At 52.6% G+C, this 18594-nt stretch overlaps 8 protein-coding genes across 8 annotated transcripts; 6 read left to right on the plus strand and 2 right to left on the minus strand.

Annotated features, from left to right (window-relative positions):
• Positions 1–536: 536 nt before the first annotated feature.
• AB675_438 (putative ATP-dependent permease) lies at positions 537–2408 on the plus strand (the record flags this gene model as incomplete). The annotated part of the gene is made up of 1 exon (XM_018144524.1): positions 537–2408. One exon carries the CDS (start codon positions 537–539, stop codon positions 2406–2408), a length of 1872 nt encoding a protein of 623 aa, XP_018005643.1.
• A 20-nt stretch (positions 2409–2428) lies between these two features.
• Positions 2429–3878, plus strand: AB675_439 (putative ATP-dependent permease; the record flags this gene model as incomplete). Its single annotated transcript, XM_018144535.1, has 2 exons — positions 2429–3586; positions 3642–3878. 2 exons carry the CDS (start codon positions 2429–2431, stop codon positions 3876–3878), a joined length of 1395 nt encoding a protein of 464 aa, XP_018005373.1.
• A 901-nt stretch (positions 3879–4779) lies between these two features.
• On the plus strand, positions 4780–5977 carry AB675_440 (uncharacterized protein; the record flags this gene model as incomplete). Its single annotated transcript, XM_018144547.1, has 2 exons — positions 4780–5487; positions 5573–5977. The coding sequence occupies 2 exons, from the start codon at positions 4780–4782 to the stop codon at positions 5975–5977; spliced, it is 1113 nt and encodes a 370-aa protein (XP_018005617.1).
• A 1740-nt stretch (positions 5978–7717) lies between these two features.
• On the plus strand, positions 7718–8725 carry AB675_441 (uncharacterized protein; the record flags this gene model as incomplete). The annotated part of the gene is made up of 1 exon (XM_018144558.1): positions 7718–8725. One exon carries the CDS (start codon positions 7718–7720, stop codon positions 8723–8725), a length of 1008 nt encoding a protein of 335 aa, XP_018005914.1.
• Positions 8726–10209: 1484 nt separating this feature from the next.
• AB675_442 (Sphingoid long-chain base transporter RSB1) lies at positions 10210–11309 on the plus strand (the record flags this gene model as incomplete). The annotated part of the gene is made up of 4 exons (XM_018144568.1): positions 10210–10604; positions 10661–10829; positions 10885–11129; positions 11186–11309. The coding sequence occupies 4 exons, from the start codon at positions 10210–10212 to the stop codon at positions 11307–11309; spliced, it is 933 nt and encodes a 310-aa protein (XP_018006003.1).
• A 539-nt stretch (positions 11310–11848) lies between these two features.
• On the minus strand, positions 11849–14029 carry AB675_443 (uncharacterized protein; the record flags this gene model as incomplete). Its single annotated transcript, XM_018144578.1, has 2 exons — positions 11849–13653; positions 13882–14029. The coding sequence occupies 2 exons, from the start codon at positions 14027–14029 to the stop codon at positions 11849–11851; spliced, it is 1953 nt and encodes a 650-aa protein (XP_018005451.1).
• A 1647-nt stretch (positions 14030–15676) lies between these two features.
• AB675_444 (uncharacterized protein) lies at positions 15677–16297 on the minus strand (the record flags this gene model as incomplete). The annotated part of the gene is made up of 1 exon (XM_018144589.1): positions 15677–16297. The coding sequence occupies one exon, from the start codon at positions 16295–16297 to the stop codon at positions 15677–15679; it is 621 nt and encodes a 206-aa protein (XP_018005366.1).
• Positions 16298–17028: 731 nt separating this feature from the next.
• Positions 17029–18435, plus strand: AB675_445 (uncharacterized protein; the record flags this gene model as incomplete). Its single annotated transcript, XM_018144600.1, has 2 exons — positions 17029–17100; positions 17152–18435. 2 exons carry the CDS (start codon positions 17029–17031, stop codon positions 18433–18435), a joined length of 1356 nt encoding a protein of 451 aa, XP_018005635.1.
• Positions 18436–18594: the final 159 nt, after the last annotated feature.

The raw sequence follows: 18594 nt of genomic DNA on the forward strand, positions 1-18594 counted from the left end.
AACGTGGAGTTCACCTCAGCATCGACTTACCTAAGTAGTCAGCGGTCGAAGGAGAGTTAATAGTCATTAAAAAAATTGTACCGAATTATGCGTGTAGAGCCGTGTCCGGAAGGGCGCGTCCTTCAAGTATAGCTGCTCGGAAGCTGTACATCAGATACGATGTTTATCGTATCGAGCTTTTCTATGGTCGACTGATCTCGCCGTCATTGATCGCGAAGGCAGCGGCCATGCCGTTGGTTTGCCCACGGGATGTGCTCCCGAAATGCTGCGGAGTTCAACTTCCAAGCCGTGGCAACCCCATTTGGGGCTTCCAGTGGTCAGATGCAAGAGCTCCCCACCACTGCAGCACTGCGACCATCACCTTAACCTGCTGCCTACTTGAAAGCGGACTATTGTATTGATTGAGTCTGCTGTGCACGTCTGACACTCAAAGCTTGCGGCTCTCTCACACATTTTTCAAGAGGTCTTGCTGGCCAGCAGGCTCATCTTCTCATGCGGTCAAATACAGCTTCTTGATCTCCTCCCAACCTCCTACCATGCATCGTCTCCTCTTGCTTCTCCTCCTCGGTGCCGGCTTCTGCGGTGTGGCAACGGCGTTCAGTAACGGCACGAGTCCCGCTTCGCTCCAGGCACCGCTATATGGCATATTCGATGATCGACCCGACGGATGTCCACCTTGTCCGCGCTGCTTCGACTGCCACTACGAAGAATTTAAGTGTTTACAATACGGCAACTGCAGCAGCACTAATGGAAAGTGTGCTTGTCCACCTGGCTTCGGCGGAGAGGACTGCGCCGAGCCACTATGCGGTGCGCTTGCCGATGGCAAGAACAGATCACCTCGAGAGGGCGACAAATGCGATTGCAAGGACGGCTGGGAGGGTGTCAATTGTAATGTCTGCACCGAGAACCGCGCCTGTGACGCGCTGATGCCGCTGGGCACTGGCGGCGTCTGCTACAAGCAGGGTGTCGTGGTTCATGAGAACTTCCAGATGTGCAACGTCACCAACAAGGCCATCCTCGACCAGATCGATCCGCGGACTGCAGAGGTTACCTTTTCCTGCAACGATGACTCCCGCACCTGCAACTTTCAATTCTGGGTCAATGAGAAGGAGTCGTTCTACTGCGCACTGGACACTTGTCAGTGGTCGGTACAGGACACGGATCTCAAGAATGTTACAAAATATGAGTGCGAGAACATCAAGTGCTCATGCGTCCCAGGTCGCTTCCTTTGTGGTGAAGATGGCTCTGTTGATATTGGCGAGTTCCTTGAAGAAAGCATTGCGGGACCGGCATCTCTCATTCAGCAGCATACATATGCCGGCAGCTCCAGGGACGGCAGCAGATTCGAAGAGCCCGCTATGAACGACCTCATCTCGCAGATCTTTGGTGATGAGTACATCGCACTTGCCTGTAGATCGGGTGAGTGTCTGTACGAGAGTGAGGTCCCTGGATACACTCGACCGATCAAGGAGATCAACAGCCCATTGATTGCCAGCATCATCGCCGGTTGTGCCCTGTTGGTCATCGCTATTGTGCTTATTTCGTGGTATTTCGCCCGAAGAGCTGCCTACAAGAAATGGGGTGCTATCCGACTCGGCGAAGGCATGGAAGACGATGCGGCACGCCTGATGGTCGACCACAAGCCTATGGCGCTGCAGTTTGAAGATGTCTCCTACAACTTGAAGGGAAAGCAAATCCTGACAGGTATCTCTGGAATTGCTCAGCCTGGGCAGATCATGGCCATCATGGGCGCGTCGGGTGCTGGAAAATCCACATTTCTGGATATTCTGGCACGCAAGAACAAGCGTGGACATGTCATGGGCTCGATGTTCATCAACGGAGAGAAGGCTCTTGACAATGAGTATCGCAACGTCGTCGGCTACGTTGATCAAGAAGATACGCTGATGCCCACGCTCACTGTACATGAAACCATTCTGACCAGTGCTCTGCTGAGATTGCCTGCAGACATGGGCTTGCTCGTCAAGCAGCAGCGTGCAATAGAGGTCATGCAGCAGCTTGGCATCTATCACATCAAGGATCAGATGATTGGCTCCGAAGAAGGCAAAGGGCGTGGTATCTCTGGCGGCGAGAAGAGGCGCGTTGGCATTGCTTGCGAGCTTGTCACATCGCCCTCGATTCTCTTCTTGGACGAACCCACCAGCGGGCTCGATGCTTACAATGCCTTCAACGTTGTGGAGTGCCTCGTCACTTTGGCGAAGACCTACAACCGGACGGTCATCTTCACTATACACCAACCGAGGTCGAACATTGTCGCACTGTTCGACCAATTGATTCTGCTGGCCAAGGGTCGAACTGTTTATTCGGGGCCGTTCTCAACGTGCCAGGCCTACTTCGATTCGATAGCTACACATGTCCGCCAGGCTTCAACATCGCAGACTATCTCGTAGACTTGACGATGCACGCAAGCATGCCACGATCGCCAGTACTCGAGCAGGGCCAGCCAGATTTTAGCGAGCGCGATATCACTGGTGATGGCATGAGGACCGAGTCAAGTAGCACTCGGGCAGTCAAATCCGTCGCCAGTATTTCCAATGTCAGCATGGACACACCGTCAATCCGACCTAAGGGCACCAGACGCATATCCCTGAAACAGAAGCAGGATCGCGCTTTGTTCACGCGAAAGAAATCCATTGACAATGATCAAACACCTCCCACGCCCAGAACCGATGATGAGGACAATGATGGCTTGCTGCCCTCTAACAGAAGTGCACGAAGCTGGTTGCGCTTAGCCAAACGCGACAGTACAAATCCGCCCCAGATCATGGAAGACCCAGATAATCTGCCGGCCGACGCCAACACCGACCTGGACATCTTGGTCTCGAGTTTCAAGTCGTCCGATGTTGCGCAGTCTATCCACAACGAGATCATGACCTCACTACACAGTGCTTCCTCTGCTAACGGCCAAGCAACGGACGAGAACTTCCAGCCTGTGACTGGATCGATCAAGGGCTTCATGCGCATTTCGTGGCCGCGCCAGTTCTTGATTTTGTCACGGCGGACATGGCGCAATCTGTACCGGAATCCCATGCTCATGTTGACGCACTATGCAGTGGCCATTCTGCTGGCAGTCCTATCAGGATGGCTATTTTACGGTCTCTCAGACGACATTGGAGGCTTTCAGAATCGGTTAGGACTCTTCTTCTTCCTGCTGGCACTCTTCGGCTTCAGCACCCTCACGTCGCTCAACACATTCAGCTCTGAGCGTGCCATCTTCGTCCGCGAGCGGGCAAACGGCTACTACTCTCCTATCACTTACTTCGCTGCGAAAGTCATCTTTGACATGGTTCCGCTGCGTCTGATTCCTCCGATCATCATGGGCATGATCGTCTATCCCATGTCTGGCCTGTTGCCGAAATGGGGCACCTTCTTCACGTTTATATTGATTCTGGTCCTCTTCAACCTCGCTGCGGCGGCGATCTGCCTCTTCATCGGCATCGTGTTCCGCGACACAGCTGTCGCGAACCTGATCGGCAGCTTGGTGATGCTGTTTAGTCTGCTGTTTGCTGGACTGTTGCTGAATCTCAACCACGATACGGTTCAAGCTGCTGCGCAGTGGTTGCAGATGGTAAGTTTTCCGCCCCTCAGTTGCCATGAAAGGTACCTAATGACGTTCACTACAGCTGTCAATTTTCCACTACGGCTACGAGGGCCTCATTGTCAACGAAGTTGCCAAGCTGCGCCTCAAAGACCACCGCTATGGCCTCGACATCGAAGTCCCAGGAGCCTCAATCCTGTCGGCCTTCGGCTTCGACAACCTGGCGATGTGGAGTGACGTGATTGGACTTGGTGTGTTTGGTGGTGCGTTCATCATCATTGCGTACATAGCGATGCATTTCTTGTTGGTCGAGAAGCGGTAATGTGTTGTGGTGCTGAGATGTATACATATTCTGGGAGTTGATGGGTGGCTGAGGGCTGTATATACTGCATTTTGTACAGGCGAGGGCTTCATACATCGGAAGACCGGACTAAGCGTGTGTAAGAGTTCTCTTTGCGCTTTCTGGACCCAATTCGCTGAAATGACTTGCCGCGGGCCGGTACGCATCTTTGCAACAAGTTTCTGCGACTTCAGAACATGGGGCTGGCATGACGATCACGTTAGTGACCTGCAGCTACGGACCAGGGTCAATCGCCACGGCGGCAGGCATGCAGCATTAGCAGCTCAGTGTCTTAGACGTCGGCATAGACCTGAAGGACGTCTGCTATCGCCACTGACGCGGACTCCCCAACATTCGCACTCACCAGCCTAAGCAATTGACGCCTTTGGATATGTTGAGTGATATGCAAGATCGCCGAGGCAGTGCGAACAAATGAAGTCACACATCTGATCACCATCTCGCACAGGATTACCTGGCTACACGTACGGATATGGTGCTAGCGCGTCCGCCAGTACGCTCTACAATGTTCTCCAACTTGGGGAACATTTAGACTTTGTCGTCGTCATTGGACGCGGCACTGCCGATGTCGTCCATAGGTCGGACCAAAGCCGAGAAGCCACTGGCATGCTGCCGATTTGTGATGGGATGTTAAAGATATGAAGCACATCCTAAGTTCCAGGCCTCCTGATAGCCATTACTAATACGCATGGACCCGATCGAAAGCATCCCCCAGCAGAGGACTATAGATTGCGAGGCATAGGTGAAGCTTGAACTTTAGGACAAACACTTGTTGCATAACACGGACGACTCACACGGAGGAAGGGCTTCACTAAGTATACTGCGCGGTAGGCTCGAGAGCAGGACAACTCATTAGAGCCAAAAGATGCCGCCCTCGATACTCCTCACCGGCGCCTCTGGCTACCTTGGCGGCACCATCCTCTCGCAGCTACTCAATCCCCACGGCACCAAAGCAATCCTTTCTCGGTCAGCCTACAACAAGATCTACTGCCTTGTTCGCAACGATGTTCAGGCTGACTCGCTGAACAAGTGGGTGGCGGCCTCGTCGAAGGCCGGGAAACACCAAGACGGCGGTGGCATCGAGCCAATCATGTTCGACTATCTCAATATCGATGAGGCAGAACGAACGCTGCGCGAGAAAGGTATCAGTGTGGTGTTCTATTTGATCGATGCGTTCTCGGACAAGGGCCAGAGACCATTGATCGAGGCCCTGGGAAAGGTCAAGTCGTTGGTCGGTGGCGATGTGCATTTTCTGCATACGACCGGAGCGAAGATCTTCTCATCGCATACCGGCACACCAATAGATCGGCCGTTGCATGACGACGATCCGGAACTGTATGAAATCCAGAAGAAGTCGAAGGCGCCGTTGGACAAGATGCAGGTGCCCGTGGACACAAACAACACGGTGATCGAGCTTTGCGAGAAGTATGGCGTGAAGTCATATATCTTTGCGCCGTGCATTGTTTATGGGCGAGGAGAAGGCTTCGGAAACCCGATCTCGATCCAGACCAAGGCGATCGTACAGTGCGCGAAAGCTTTGAGGCGGGTATATGCTGTTGACGAGGGAGAGCCGGTAAGTGTCCTCTGACTGTGCTTGGCAGTCTTCCCCTTGCTTCTTCGAGTGTAGTCTGAGACCGATCACTAATGTTGTCAAATAGTCATGGCCAGTTTGCCACGTGGTAGACACCGCGAGTCTCTACCTATTCATCCTCTCCGCGATCCTCTCCGGTTCCAATCTACCATCAGGAAAACAAGGCTATTATCTCGCGTCCCCTGGCGTCGTGAAATGGATCGACCTCTATCGGTCCATGGCCAAACATCTCCTCAAAGCTGGAGTCATCGATACGGATGAGGTTGTTCTCGCCGACGAGAAGATCCTCGAGGAGATGGCGAAGGCGTTGCAGTGCGAGCCGAGTTTTGTGGGCGTGCAAGTGGGTGGCATGTGTACGTTCCAGGCGCGTAACGGGCAGAAGATTGGATGGGCTCCGGAGTTCAAAGCAAAGCATGCGTTAGCGGAGGGGGCCGAGGAAGAGGTCAAGTTGCTATTGGCGAACATGAAGTGATTGTGTCCAAGCGGCCTCTCCTGAGAACAAAAGTACAAACCATGGTAGAATCTGGCTGATCGAAGGAGTTGAGCATCGTGATCAGCCTTGGCCAGGAGGCTGCAGTACCCAGGTAGGCAAGTACTGCGCAGCCGGCGCTTCGAATAGAATTTCTGGGCAGCTACAGGAAGCATCAGTACGGACTTACCGAAAGATGTCGTGGCATAGTACTGCTTCTGATCAGGAGGATTTGGGTGACGCTACTGGTGCCGTTGGGATAGGCGTATCAGGCGCTTAGCCACATCCGTTCTAATATTGGTTGGCAGTCAACGTGCGAAGGCATGCGAGGCCGGGCAAAGTTTCTGGTACCACGAAATGCTCTGATGCTCGTTAATGCTCGAACGAACAAGAGTCGTGCTACAGCGTACCTACCTAGGTAGGTAGGTAGCTTGATTCGGTAGCCAAGATGCGCTGTGTGGGGGACTTTGGTCTGAAATAGGGGTCCATAACGGCCGTAGGGCGCGAGAATCGACGGGGTGGTGGCCTATAAACGTCACGTCTTCAACGTCGATCGACAGCTAGGCAACAAGGTTGTGCCAAGCTGCGCCTCATCTAAGGCATACGAACAACCTTCCTCGTAGTCTAGCATTTCCGATGTACTTGTATTCGACCCTCGTGAATCGATTTTGACGCGCTGAACCAGATCGTGGCAGTGATGTCGAGACCGAGCGAACCAAGATGTCGGAGCCATTGTCCTTGGAGGACAGCGGAGATCGTTTTTAACGACAGGTTTCCCGCGGTAACATGGCCGCCTGGGAGCGGCTCTGTTGGATCGATATATAGACACGAGATGCCGCAGTCATCATGGCCAGCCCAACGCTCATAGTTCCAGTCGCAGGAGGCAGCAAACAGCAGTAACAAAGCAGTCGTCAATGCGAGTCATCACTTCAAGTACATTCAGCTAAAAGTAATGGTTAATCATGGCGCATCGAAAGGATGTCTGGTTTGCCGAACCAGGCGCATTAAATGCGATCTCGGGCGCCCATCATGCCGCAATTGTTTGAAAAGGAAAATAGCATGCCCTGGTGTACGCCAAATGCAGTTTCGCGACGTTGCCTTCGATCAGGACGGTCGCTCACAGCAATCCATTCCCATCGAACCTGCCGATACCAGATCCCGAAGCTGTCTCCTGCGCTCAAATTATGAAGGCTCTACGGCTGGTACTTCGCGGATAGCTGGTGAGTGCAGCAGTGCTAGCTATCAAGAACCGCTTGGATCCTCCGTCTCTGCAAGTGCGCCTCTGATGGTCACAGCACAGGTGATGCAGGCCGAACGCAGGATGCACTTGTTACAGGCACGAGAGTCAATGCTCTCCGTACGATCATCAAACCTCACTTTCCCTGCCATGGTCCCGAGCAACGTTCTAGAGGGATTTACAGCCACCAATGCTATCGAGCTCGACTCCATCCTTTCTTAGACCACACTACCAGAGAATTGCTTGATCACTCCTACCGAGTCTACTGGCCAGGCTTTCGCCCCGGTGGTCACACAGTCAATGGCTCGTGGCTAATGAATATTCTGGAGCACCCCTACGTGTTTCACAGTCTGATGTGGGCTGCGGCACTGCACATGAACGCGCTACGGCAGGAAGGTAGAATCGACAGATCCTCACTCATGCACCAACAGCGTGCTGTACAGCTTTTATCGCGCGAAATCGATGAGAAGGGTGATCTTGACGAGAATTGGCATCTGATAGCGATCATGGCTCTTGGAACACCCGAAAGCATTGTGGCATCCCCGCCGAAGGCCACGCATTCTTTCACGCCACCTCTGCAGGATCTCTTATGGCTCAACGTCTACAGTCGTCGTCCACTCCTTGATGCGCACTGGAAGGCGCTTCTATACGTGGTAGAGTCCAGAGGCGGCCAGGATCTGCCCAGTATGGAATTTCACAACTACCAAATCCACGTGGCAGACGCGATTCAGGCATCGCTGAAGTTGAGCGCCCCGTCACTGCCGCTTTGTCAGAGGTATCGAGAGCTGCGGAAGATTGAGAACAGGCACAATGCTTTTGGTGTTGCGGGCATCGAAATCTCTTTCGAGGCTTTTGGCAAATCCATATCACTGCCAGAATGCGCCTTGTCACCAAACGTCATTGAGGCTCTGGTCGATCTATACGCATACACCACCCTGCTCGATCAATACTGTCGGGAAGCACACGACGACCACAACCTCGCCAGATTGGGGCTGCATCGTGTGTTGGTCCAACTGCAACTAATGTCCGCTCTCTTCCCTACAGAAAACGGTGACCTGGACCAGCCATCATCGGATAATCGCCTGGGCGCAGTCATCAAGAGTGCTGCGCTTTTATTCGCTCTGGCAGTGACGTTTCCAGTGAGCAATCCGGAGCCAGTGCAGATAGTCGTTGGGCGCCTCAAAGCCGCATTGGAGAACGTGGGAATTAAGGCATCAACCAGCGACTCTCACCAGGATATCTACACCTGGGCTTGTATACTTGGAGCTCTTGGTGCTTCGGACGTGCCTCAGAAGGAGTGGTTCGCATCTCAACTCGCCAACCAGGAGTTCGAGCGAAGTCGGAGAACAGCTGGGCTCTCTCAGTGCTCATCTTGGGATGAGATATACCAAGTACTCGCCCGATTTTTGTGGCTGGATCTGGCATGTAACACAGCAGCTCATAAGGTCTGGCTGCAAGTACAGGAGATGGTGACAATTCGGCTGAACCAGTCGAGAATTCTGGAGACTACGTGACGGCAAGCAGCTGCGTATGACACAGACCATAGCATATAAGACCACAGACGCCAGGGGATTATTCGCCGAGAGCTCAAACACCAGATCCATTTACGATCCTCATCTTGTCGACCAGAGTCAATGTCGCAAACTCATCGACTATTCGAGCGTAACGACAGCCTTTCCTAGGTCAAGTGGGTATACACATGTAGTAGTCGCCATGCATTAGCCAGCAAGACTGCTGCCGGCCTGATGCTTTGACAGGTGACTAGCCAATCGCCAGTCGACTGTATGTTGTACCTGAGTATCTGTGTCTGTCGGGTCTGTGAGCATATTCGTACATCGTACGCACGATTTATCTCCACCGCCATTGATGTACAGTGCTCAAACTTAATCAGGACCGCTTTGCGAATCTCAGACCCGCCCACCAATGGACTGATCTCGCTTAGGCCATGGAGCGGACGGTGGTCTTGGCAGATGTTAGCATAATTGTCGCCTTATCGCCCTGAGACCTCGTTGTCTTTGGGACCGGTCTTCCCAATTTTCACCTGGTCTACAGGATACGAGTAAGGCCCCTTGACACACGCGTGCGTAGCAGATTGGCTTCCTGAACCGTGGATGGCGTTGAGACAGCTAGAGGGACAAATTGTGGAACCGTTCAGTATGAGCTTGCCTATGCTGAGTTTTGCTTGTGTAGCGCTTCGCTGATGCGGGTAGTGTGCATGGACTCGTTGGCATTGGTTGTGGTCCTTCGAGCGGATATGGATTGAGAGGCAGCAGTAACGGCACAGACATCAAGCATGTTGTATTTGCTCCGAACACCTTGCTCGCTCGGGGATCTCACAAGTGCTGCAGACATCATGATGATGTTCCCATCCGGACAGGCGTGTCTCGTGTAACACCTGCTTGTGGGCTCGCCGCACCGTAGCACGGGGCGCCCGATCAAGGAGCCAGTGAACGCCTTCCTTGCCTACGCCGGAGCCATCGGGCGAGATGGCCACCGATCTAAGACCAGCAATCTAACCAATCGATCCCGTGTTCGAGAATGCATCTCGGAGATAGCATCTAGATCTCGTGAGCGATAGTGCTCTGTAAATGTTTGGCCCCAAAAGGCACCGACTTTTGACTTAGTAACGTGCTTTTCTTGGGCCCTTTTGCGAAGGTTTAATATATGGAGACTAGTCGAGCCAGATAGCGCCTTAGATTGTCCAAGTCATTGAGTGTACTGTAGTCGTGGGTTGAGATTCGAGGAGATTGATGTTGATACGCATCAGTCTAAGTTCTGGCGCTTAATGTCGGTGTTTTCGCCTATACGACAATTCCCATGTTCGGTCGATCGTGCATGTCAGACTCGACCATATCAACCGAGTACTTAGGATGGGTAGGCCCCCTAGGGCACAGGTTCCTGTCCGCCCTTCCATTGAGGAGCTCTTTGCACCGTACTATACCTTTGGGCCCCGTCGGTTCCGCGCCAATCTGACGTTCAGCCACCAGAAGTCACAACTATGTCGGTCTCCAGGATCAACGATACCCTGTATTATACCAATGGGGCCGGCGCTGTATACATTGCCAATGGCGACGATGCCAACTGCACCGTCTCTACCTGTCCTCTCGAGTTGTCCACGTACGGTTATCGGCCGTCCTTGGGAGCCAGCGGTGCACTCATCGCGCTTTACGCTATCTGTCTGATAGTCCAACTCGGGCTCGGCATCCGCTATCGGTCGTGGTGGTTTATGGGCTGTATGATCCTTGGCTGTTTCTGCGAGATTATCGGATATGTTGGGAGGATCCTGTACTGGAAGAACCCCTGGGACGACGCCGGGTTCATCATGCAGATTGTGCTCATCACGATTGGACCAGTATTCTTTTCAGGTGCCATTTATGTTCTGCTGTCTCGACTGTGAGTCGACCTACCTCTAAGAGCCGCGCAACAATCTGCTGACAGGGCGCCCGAAGAGTCATTCATTTTGGCAAGCACTATTCTCGGCTCGCACCGAAGTGGTACATCTGGATTTTCATCGTCTCCGATGTCATCTCCCTGGCCTTACAGGCTGCTGGTGGCGCCAAATCGGCTTCCTCGAACGGCGGGGACGAGTCCGGTGTCAACATTGCTCTCGCCGGTCTCGTAAGTCTTCCCTGCAGATACTGTAAGCATTGAAATCCGCTGACAGGGGTTCCAGGCGCTGCAAGTTGCTACACTAGTATTGTTCTCACTGTTGGTAATCGACTTCGCGATCCGGAGCCGATCTGTCTGGCGTGGAGCTGCGTTGACAGGGCGAATCAAGATCTTCTGCCTTGCGCTTGCTGCAGCACTCATCTTCATCATGATTCGATGCTCTTACCGTGTCTATGAGCTGAGTGAGGGCTACTCGAGAGACAGTGAAGCCTTGCGAGATGAGCCACTTTTCATCGCCCTCGAGTCAGTGTACGTATACGCCCATCTTACGGAACGAAGGCTCGTCCCACTGATTATCTTGACAGCATGGTGGTATGCGCTGCTTATTGTTTGATCCCTGCCCATCCAGGGTTTGCGTTCAAGGGAGATCAGTCCTCTGCTTCTGCTGTGGAGAAAAGCGAGGATCTAACAGAGCCTGTCTCGAAATAGCGGGTTGCGTCTGCGTACAGTCCTGGCAGGCCTGCGACGAGGCTGTCAAAAATACTGGCACCACAATCACAGAGGTGCGACTAAGGTATTGGTGCTGTTATCGTTGTCGTGGATGTGATCCATGATGCTGTCGGCCAGATGGCACTGTACAGGAGGGTACTGATGTTGCTGATTGCAACTGTTGGCAGATGTCGAGACTGAGCGAAATGAGCAGGACCGAAATGGAGTTTATATGTTTGTGTTAAGGATCTCTTTCAATTGGTCGTAAACGATTCTTTTGACGCCCTTGACTTGGCATGCTTTACCGTGGGCCTTAGCCCGGACCGGTTGACATGTCCCCGGCCGAGGGACGAGCAAATATATTACTGCAAGCGATCCGACTCACACTTTGGCTGCCAACGAGGTGGGAGCCCAGCACAAGTAAGTACGTATAATATGATGATGAAAGAGTCGGTTCATGCCGACCTTTATGGTTTCAATTGAGTGTCATGTCATCAAACACCGCTGTTAGCTGATGAGACGCTGAATATCGCTGCGCACTAGACAACGCTTCCCTCACTGCTGTCTCCTCTCGCGTGATTGCTTGTCTTCAGTACCACCGGCTCGCCTCTAGTCCCACCGGCGCTGTTCCTCCTCTCGACTGTATTGTTCCACCACCAGACCAATGCGTTGTCCAGGACGATAACCACGAAGAACGTTAGCATAACGACTGGAATAGCCCATGGGCCGTAGAAGAACGCGTCCGACGACGACTGAGGCCCGAAGTATGGTCCGAGTGCCATCAAGGTGAGTCCGCTGCCAAAGAACGCGCGTACCCCGATGCTGCCCCATTCGCCACGGGTTTTCTTGGTCTTGCCGAACCAAAACAGAATTGCCAGGATGATGAGGAATACGCCAGCCGCGATCGGGAAGTATTCGTAGACTGTGACGAAGATGTTGTAGATTGCACTGTTCTCATTGACAGACTCGTCAAACTCGGCATCGGCAGCGCTTTCATTCGAGGCGGCACTGCCCTGGCTATTGCTGCGCTCAGGTGCTTCGATCTGGAAACTGGAAAAGAACGCATTCTCGACGCCGATAAAGATCTCGTAAATGACGTTGCTGGCGTTGCCAACCCAATCAGGAGAGTCGAATTTCAGCTCGGGATCTGTGATCATTTCGAACCCCTCGGTTGTGTTGTAATTCATGTACTCGTCAAGTGTTCCGGGCTTGAAGTACGTGGAGATAGTCTCGATCGACTTGTTCATGTATTCGACCACGGCCTCGGCGGATTCGAACTTGGCGAAATCGTAATTATTGTTGTCGTCGACTGGCAAGAAAATGTTCTCATACGCCCACCACTTGTCATCAATCTGACAGATGATATTCCATATGATCAATGCAGTTGAGCCTTCCACGGTAAGAAGTATTGCAACGTGAAGCGGGAAGTGCAGGAGTGCCCAGACTTGTTGACGGATTGTCCCGAATCGGTCGTTCTCGATTTGATCGAAGTAGAGAACCCAGATAAAGTAGATGAGCAGCACTGCTGAGATGATGATACCGATATCGCGAGATGAGATAGCGCTGCTGTTCTGAATGATCTTGCTAACGGACTTGGTCATACCAATAATGCCCTCGCCCATGATGATAAGCGTGAGGAGTCCAATGCGTTCGACCAGATGGGTGTGCTTGAAAGAGACGATTCGCCAGATGCAGGAAATCACTATGACCGAGAATGCCTCGAAGACGGCGACGACGTAGTAAGCGACGTAGGTGTACTCGCCGGAATGTTGGATGGGAAAACTATCGCCGGCAAGGCCCTCCTTGAAGCCCCAGAAGGTGCCAAGGTAGATAAACGCAGCGACCAGAAGCGTGGCCATCGTGGCAAGTATTGGTATATGCGTGCGTCGGTACTCCTTGACGTACCAAAGAACCAGACCATACTGCGCCACAAGTGCAAGGCGTGAGACCATGAGGATGAGAGCAAGCGCCTTAAAAGCCTTGAGATTTTCGCCTACATCGGCTGTGTCATAGATAGCTCCTGTGATGGCAAAGCCCGTCATCACACCAAATGAGACAGCCTTGCACAGACGGTTCAGGGCCGAGTCAGTCGCGAAGCGAACGTCGAAGAGCGAGGTCTGTAGCCATGTGAACCATAAGATCGTGAAGAAACCAACATAGTTCTTGAGACTTTTCGCGTCGGTGATCTCGTGATTGGCAGTGAACGTCGCAAGATTGGCAACAAAGAAGAGATCGTAGAAGAGCTCGACCGTACTCGACTCATGATGGTGCTTGAAATGGGGTGTATCGGGGTCATGTTGGTGGTGGAAGTGGAGACCGTGGTGCTGTCCATCGGTGTGTTTGCCTGCTTATTGTCAGAGAATGAGCTAAGGTGTTCATGATGACCAACACAGTCCAGCACGCGAGAACTGAAACATGGGCTGAGCTCCATCTTGTCACCCTAGCATGGTCGACAAGGCGACACAGACTCTTGGTGAACAGTCCTGAAGGTCTCGTGACATGATAGACCCTGTCTGTACAAGTGCGCTCCATAGTCCAGCTCAACATGAAATCCAACGTAGAAAGTACGCACCTTCAGTCTGAGTCGGTGGAGTCTCTGTCCCTTGGCTACCTGGGATTTTCTCGAGCGGCGAAGCAACCCAAGGTGTGTGCTTGCGGAGAGTGTAGTACTCTGTCGGTTCAGAGACCGAGCCTCTGCTGATGATATGCGAAAGCTTCATGCCGGCAGACGCTTTTGAGTCGCAAATTCGAGACCACTATCTTCGTGTAATGCAGAGCTAATAACGACGACGACCAGGCAGTATGAAGCTGGGACATTCTGGCATTTGTATCTCACAGATGATCTGCCACCCGTTGGTACGTTTGGCCTTCGGAAGGCAAGGTCTGTCTGGCGGCACGTTCCAGATTGTGTAGCGTGCATCCTTCGGCTTTTGGGAGCCTCCACTCAACACGAGTCCAGCACAAGACAAATCCAATGGTAGTGCAAGCAGTCAGGCACAGAGTTTCACAGCAAGGACCTTCTGAATTGCCTTATGAGGTAGTGGACTGTGCACATCAGAGTTAATTCGTCGAAGCTGGTGTGGCGTGAATCCTTCAGGATCGGGGTCCAAAGTTAGATGCGACTAGGCCGCCCACCAAGCATTTCTATTGGGATCACGAGGCACGCAATCCTACTCAAGCAATGCTTTGCTGTTGATCAAAAATAGCTTAAATTGACAGAGTTCCTCTTGTCGATTTTCGAGCATTAGAAGACCGCGAAGGTAAAGTGCTGTTTCATTGTGATTTGAGGTGTAGCACAGTATACAGTCTACCAGCCTACACTTGGTCAGCATTATTTGATGACGTGGTCACGTGCTATGAAAAGAATTCAGACTGGTCTTGGCTGGAGCGTACCGTATCTGTGAGCAAGGATTCCAAGGTTACGAGAAATGAAAACCTGCGGCCCCGGGACTGAGGCACTAGCCGCACCACTGACCAAGTTGGGAGATATTGGACTTGCACAATGCTCTTGCCACAGGCGCGCTGTGCTGTAGGAAGCAGGGTGGTCATCACTTTAACAATCGCTGTTGCCCGTCCTTCGATGGAGCACCTTGTTTCACCGATATTTGTCCTCTCTTGCCCGGTGCTTTATTGAGTGCGGGCAGCTGCAACATGGCCGCCCTCGTAAATACTAGCCAAACCGCCATTCTCACGACGTTCACTCGTCTCTGCCAAGTCGGCCGCTGAATTGCTTTGTTTGACCGTGAGAGGTTCTTTACATCCAAGGTCGTGGCTGAAGTGACCACTTCCCGTGTTTCAAGCTTGCTGGGTCCTTCAGTACGTTGAGAGGCAAGTCACCCAAGCTTCTGGATCTGCGCCCGAGCTGCTTGCGGGTTCTGATTGCGAGCTCTTTCATTCAATTTGGCGGAATTGGACGTTGTGACGGTGTTGCTGGCGCAAGGTGGCCGCGACTCCGCTAGCTACTTCCGTGTCTTGATGCGCAAGGACTTTCGCTCGCCCGTTGTGGAGAATCGATTCTTTCACGAGATATCTTAGTTGCGATGGTACCTCGACACGCGCACCTGGGGCTTTTATCGCGAAGTTCTCAGCATTACAAAGCTCCAATTGCCACAAAAAGAACTGACGTGTACTTACGGGTCCAGCTGGTGTTACTGCCGTCTTCGCAAGACGTTCAGATACTTGGCTCAGGCGAGCTGAGGAGCTTCCAAGAGCGACGTGTTGATGTCTAACTTGGGTCTGCCAAGCGAGTCGTGAAGCCCGAGTCAACGCGAGTCACGCAACGCTGTTTGAGTCGTAGTGAGGCCGCCTGCGATAGCTGTGTGTGGGATAATGACCGTAGATATTGATTTCGGTAGACAATTGCGCAGTCACAGCCAATTCCATGTCACATCGACTCTGCCAAGATCCGGATCTGCCAGCTGCTTGAAGACTGACAAACTCACATCAATGTCCTTCGGTGCGCAGCCTGTACATCGATCGACTACTGTAAGATCGACGCTCCTCTCCCCGCTGCCTTCCTTCACTCGTTTTGCACGTATCTTCCTGCCGCAGAGCGGGTTCTGGTTGGGATCTGAGCCCGTTTGAGCGGCATCGTAGAGTGAGTGCGCCACTGCAACAATGTTCTGGGACGAGCTCGAGGTGACGCCACAGGATCCGAGGCCTGGATCGTAGTACGTGAGCTCGCCCGAGAATGGACCTCCATTGCCGCCAGGGAGCGGAAGATTCTGGGTTTTAGATCGCGTCCCCAGTCCTATAGCGAGCCCCAGAATGAGAGCAAGAACAACAACGACACCAAAAACGACCAGTACACGTAGACGCTTGCTCATGAAGGACCATCGGGTACGTATTCGAGAGACGAGAGTCGGGCTGTGCCTGGGTAAAGACCGTAGCGGCGGTGGGTCATATCGAGAAGGTGTTGTCGCGACAGGCTTCCGCGCGATTGTATGCTTTCTTGCGGGCGGCTCTTTGGGCTCATAAGACGGGCCCATTGTACTTTTCGTCATGCGTGGTGCGATCGCGTTGTTAGGGAGCGTTGCGCTCGTTGTAAAGAACAATCTACATCATGCAGTGACCCCTCAAAGTGGCATACGCGTCGTGCAGGTAGCAGTGCGCGTGCTACTCTCTCAAAATTTCATGGTCCTTACGTCTGAAGCTCTGAGCCCGCGGTAGGAAAGATTGCCATGGTGCACGAGTCATGGAAACCCTCCCTCCCTGTTCGTCATGCGAGTCAGTGAAGCAACAGACACGGTTTGGCGGGTCAAGATGAATTCGCTCCTTCTTTGACCACACGCGAGGCAGCACGATTACAGCAGACATGCAGTCGTGCGCGCTGCGTAATGAACGCCGCACACTGTCCATTAAACTACTGTTTCAACATTCTTTCGGTGTCTCGCGCCCGGCACTGGTCGAAGGCGACTCAACCGTATTGCGTCCAAGCTTAGCTATGCACCAGGCAGCAAGGCAGATTCATCGCAGACAGCATCAGCTGATGAGATGTTTGCGGCCCCTTGCAGCAGGTCAGAAACGGCGTTCGATATGCCACAGGGTAACGTCTTCCAAAATTTGTATGCCATCTATAAAATTGTCCCTGGCTGTGTTCATTGCTTCGTGTCATCAGATGTGTACTTACACTAGGAACATCCCAAGTCATTGATCACATCTTCAACGAGCATCTACCATCCGGCTTTTGAGCGGGACTTGGTGAAGTGTCGATATCAACATGTTTTACGCCGACCCGGCGGGACTCTTTGCGTTATATATCCTCGGTCTGATTCTGTGGAATGTATGGAAGGTACATCACGCCGCTACAGCGACATTATTCGCGTTACTTATCATTATTCAGAATTTGCGGTTGGTACATGCCCGCCGCCGCCGCAACCTTCATCGATTGATCATGCTGCCAAAAGGAGAGCCAGCAGAATGGAAGGTCAATTCATCTCCAAATGAATTCACCTCGTCCGATCTGCGTGTTTTAGACGAAGACTTACAGACAAAAGCGAGAGCGATAAATTCATTCTTCGCAGATACGCCCGCAAGGAAAAATTTGAGCACCGAGACACTAGCCGAGCTTGCGGACTGTGATGGCTGGCAAACCATACAGGAAGATCGACGACAGAAGCTACATGTTCTACCCAAGACTACGTTCATCTTTCCATTGCGACTTGGCGTGGAGGATCTGAAGCGCTACTACCAAGCAAGGACTGGTGGCCGGCACGGTCAGCATTCGATGAGCAACGATTCAAGCGGCAGACCTGCGGATCTATGGAGCTTCGCAGACAATCCTGTATTACTGTGCTTGTTTCTCTCGGCCATGATCGAACCAGTAATCAGCGTCTTGCTTGTACAATCACGATGTCATATAACCCACGCTACCTCGATCGGCATCCGGAACACCCACGAACTGCGAGATCCGAACCTCGCTAGGGGACTGGTCGACCATGTCCTGGGTCTGTCCTCCGTGGCAGCAACTGTCACGGCTGCATTTAACCGGTTGTATAGAGTGGTCGAGAAAGGAATTGAGATTGATGTTGATCTCAGCATATGGGTGACTCGAGCAGGGGAAACCGGAAAGGGCACCGAAGTCTTTCGGCAAACTCATACCATCCTCACCAGGGTCGACTGGAAAGGCTGTCAAATGCAGACATCGTACGCCTCTAACAAGCGCGCCGAAGTAGGCTGGTTCAAGGGAGGTGTGTATCTGGCCTGGCTCACAGTGGACAATCGTTCTGATTGGGGCGATTTGTATCGCGACTATGAATGTTTTCGACGAGCCGGGCTTTCATCAGCGTACGGTAATCACATTCTTGCGCGAGCTGTTCATGCCATAAGGACTGCCTTTCCTGAAGATAGACCAGCTGAATCTACCGAAAAAGTTGATAGAGTAGAGGTTGTCTTTCATCAACAGATGCCCGTCAATTGGCTCGGAACGACCTTGGACCCAGCAGTTATGGAACTCGCGTGGTGCGATCCAAGCTCGCGCCTGACACACTTGAATATTCGACGCGAGATCACAGAAGACGGACAGAGAATGCGCTACCAAATACTCGACCCAAAAGGCAACCTCTGTATTGAAGCGTTTCTCGACAGTGCGCATACCGAGAAATGCGGCTCGGCGATGACCGGGTGAACAGAGGTCATGCTCAGGGCGTATGAGTCGTTGCGATATGCTTTAGCTTTCCTCCGAACTCGTGGTCCAGCGGAGAAGTACGACATTGCTCCCAATTAGGCGGATATCAGCGTACCCGACGTCGCTTGACATATCCCACCTTCGTGATCGACTGGACGA

This window comes from Cyphellophora attinorum (genome assembly GCF_001299255.1).
Source record: "Cyphellophora attinorum strain CBS 131958 chromosome Unknown Contig1, whole genome shotgun sequence".
In the NCBI taxonomy this organism is placed as follows: Eukaryota; Fungi; Ascomycota; class Eurotiomycetes; order Chaetothyriales; family Cyphellophoraceae; genus Cyphellophora; species Cyphellophora attinorum.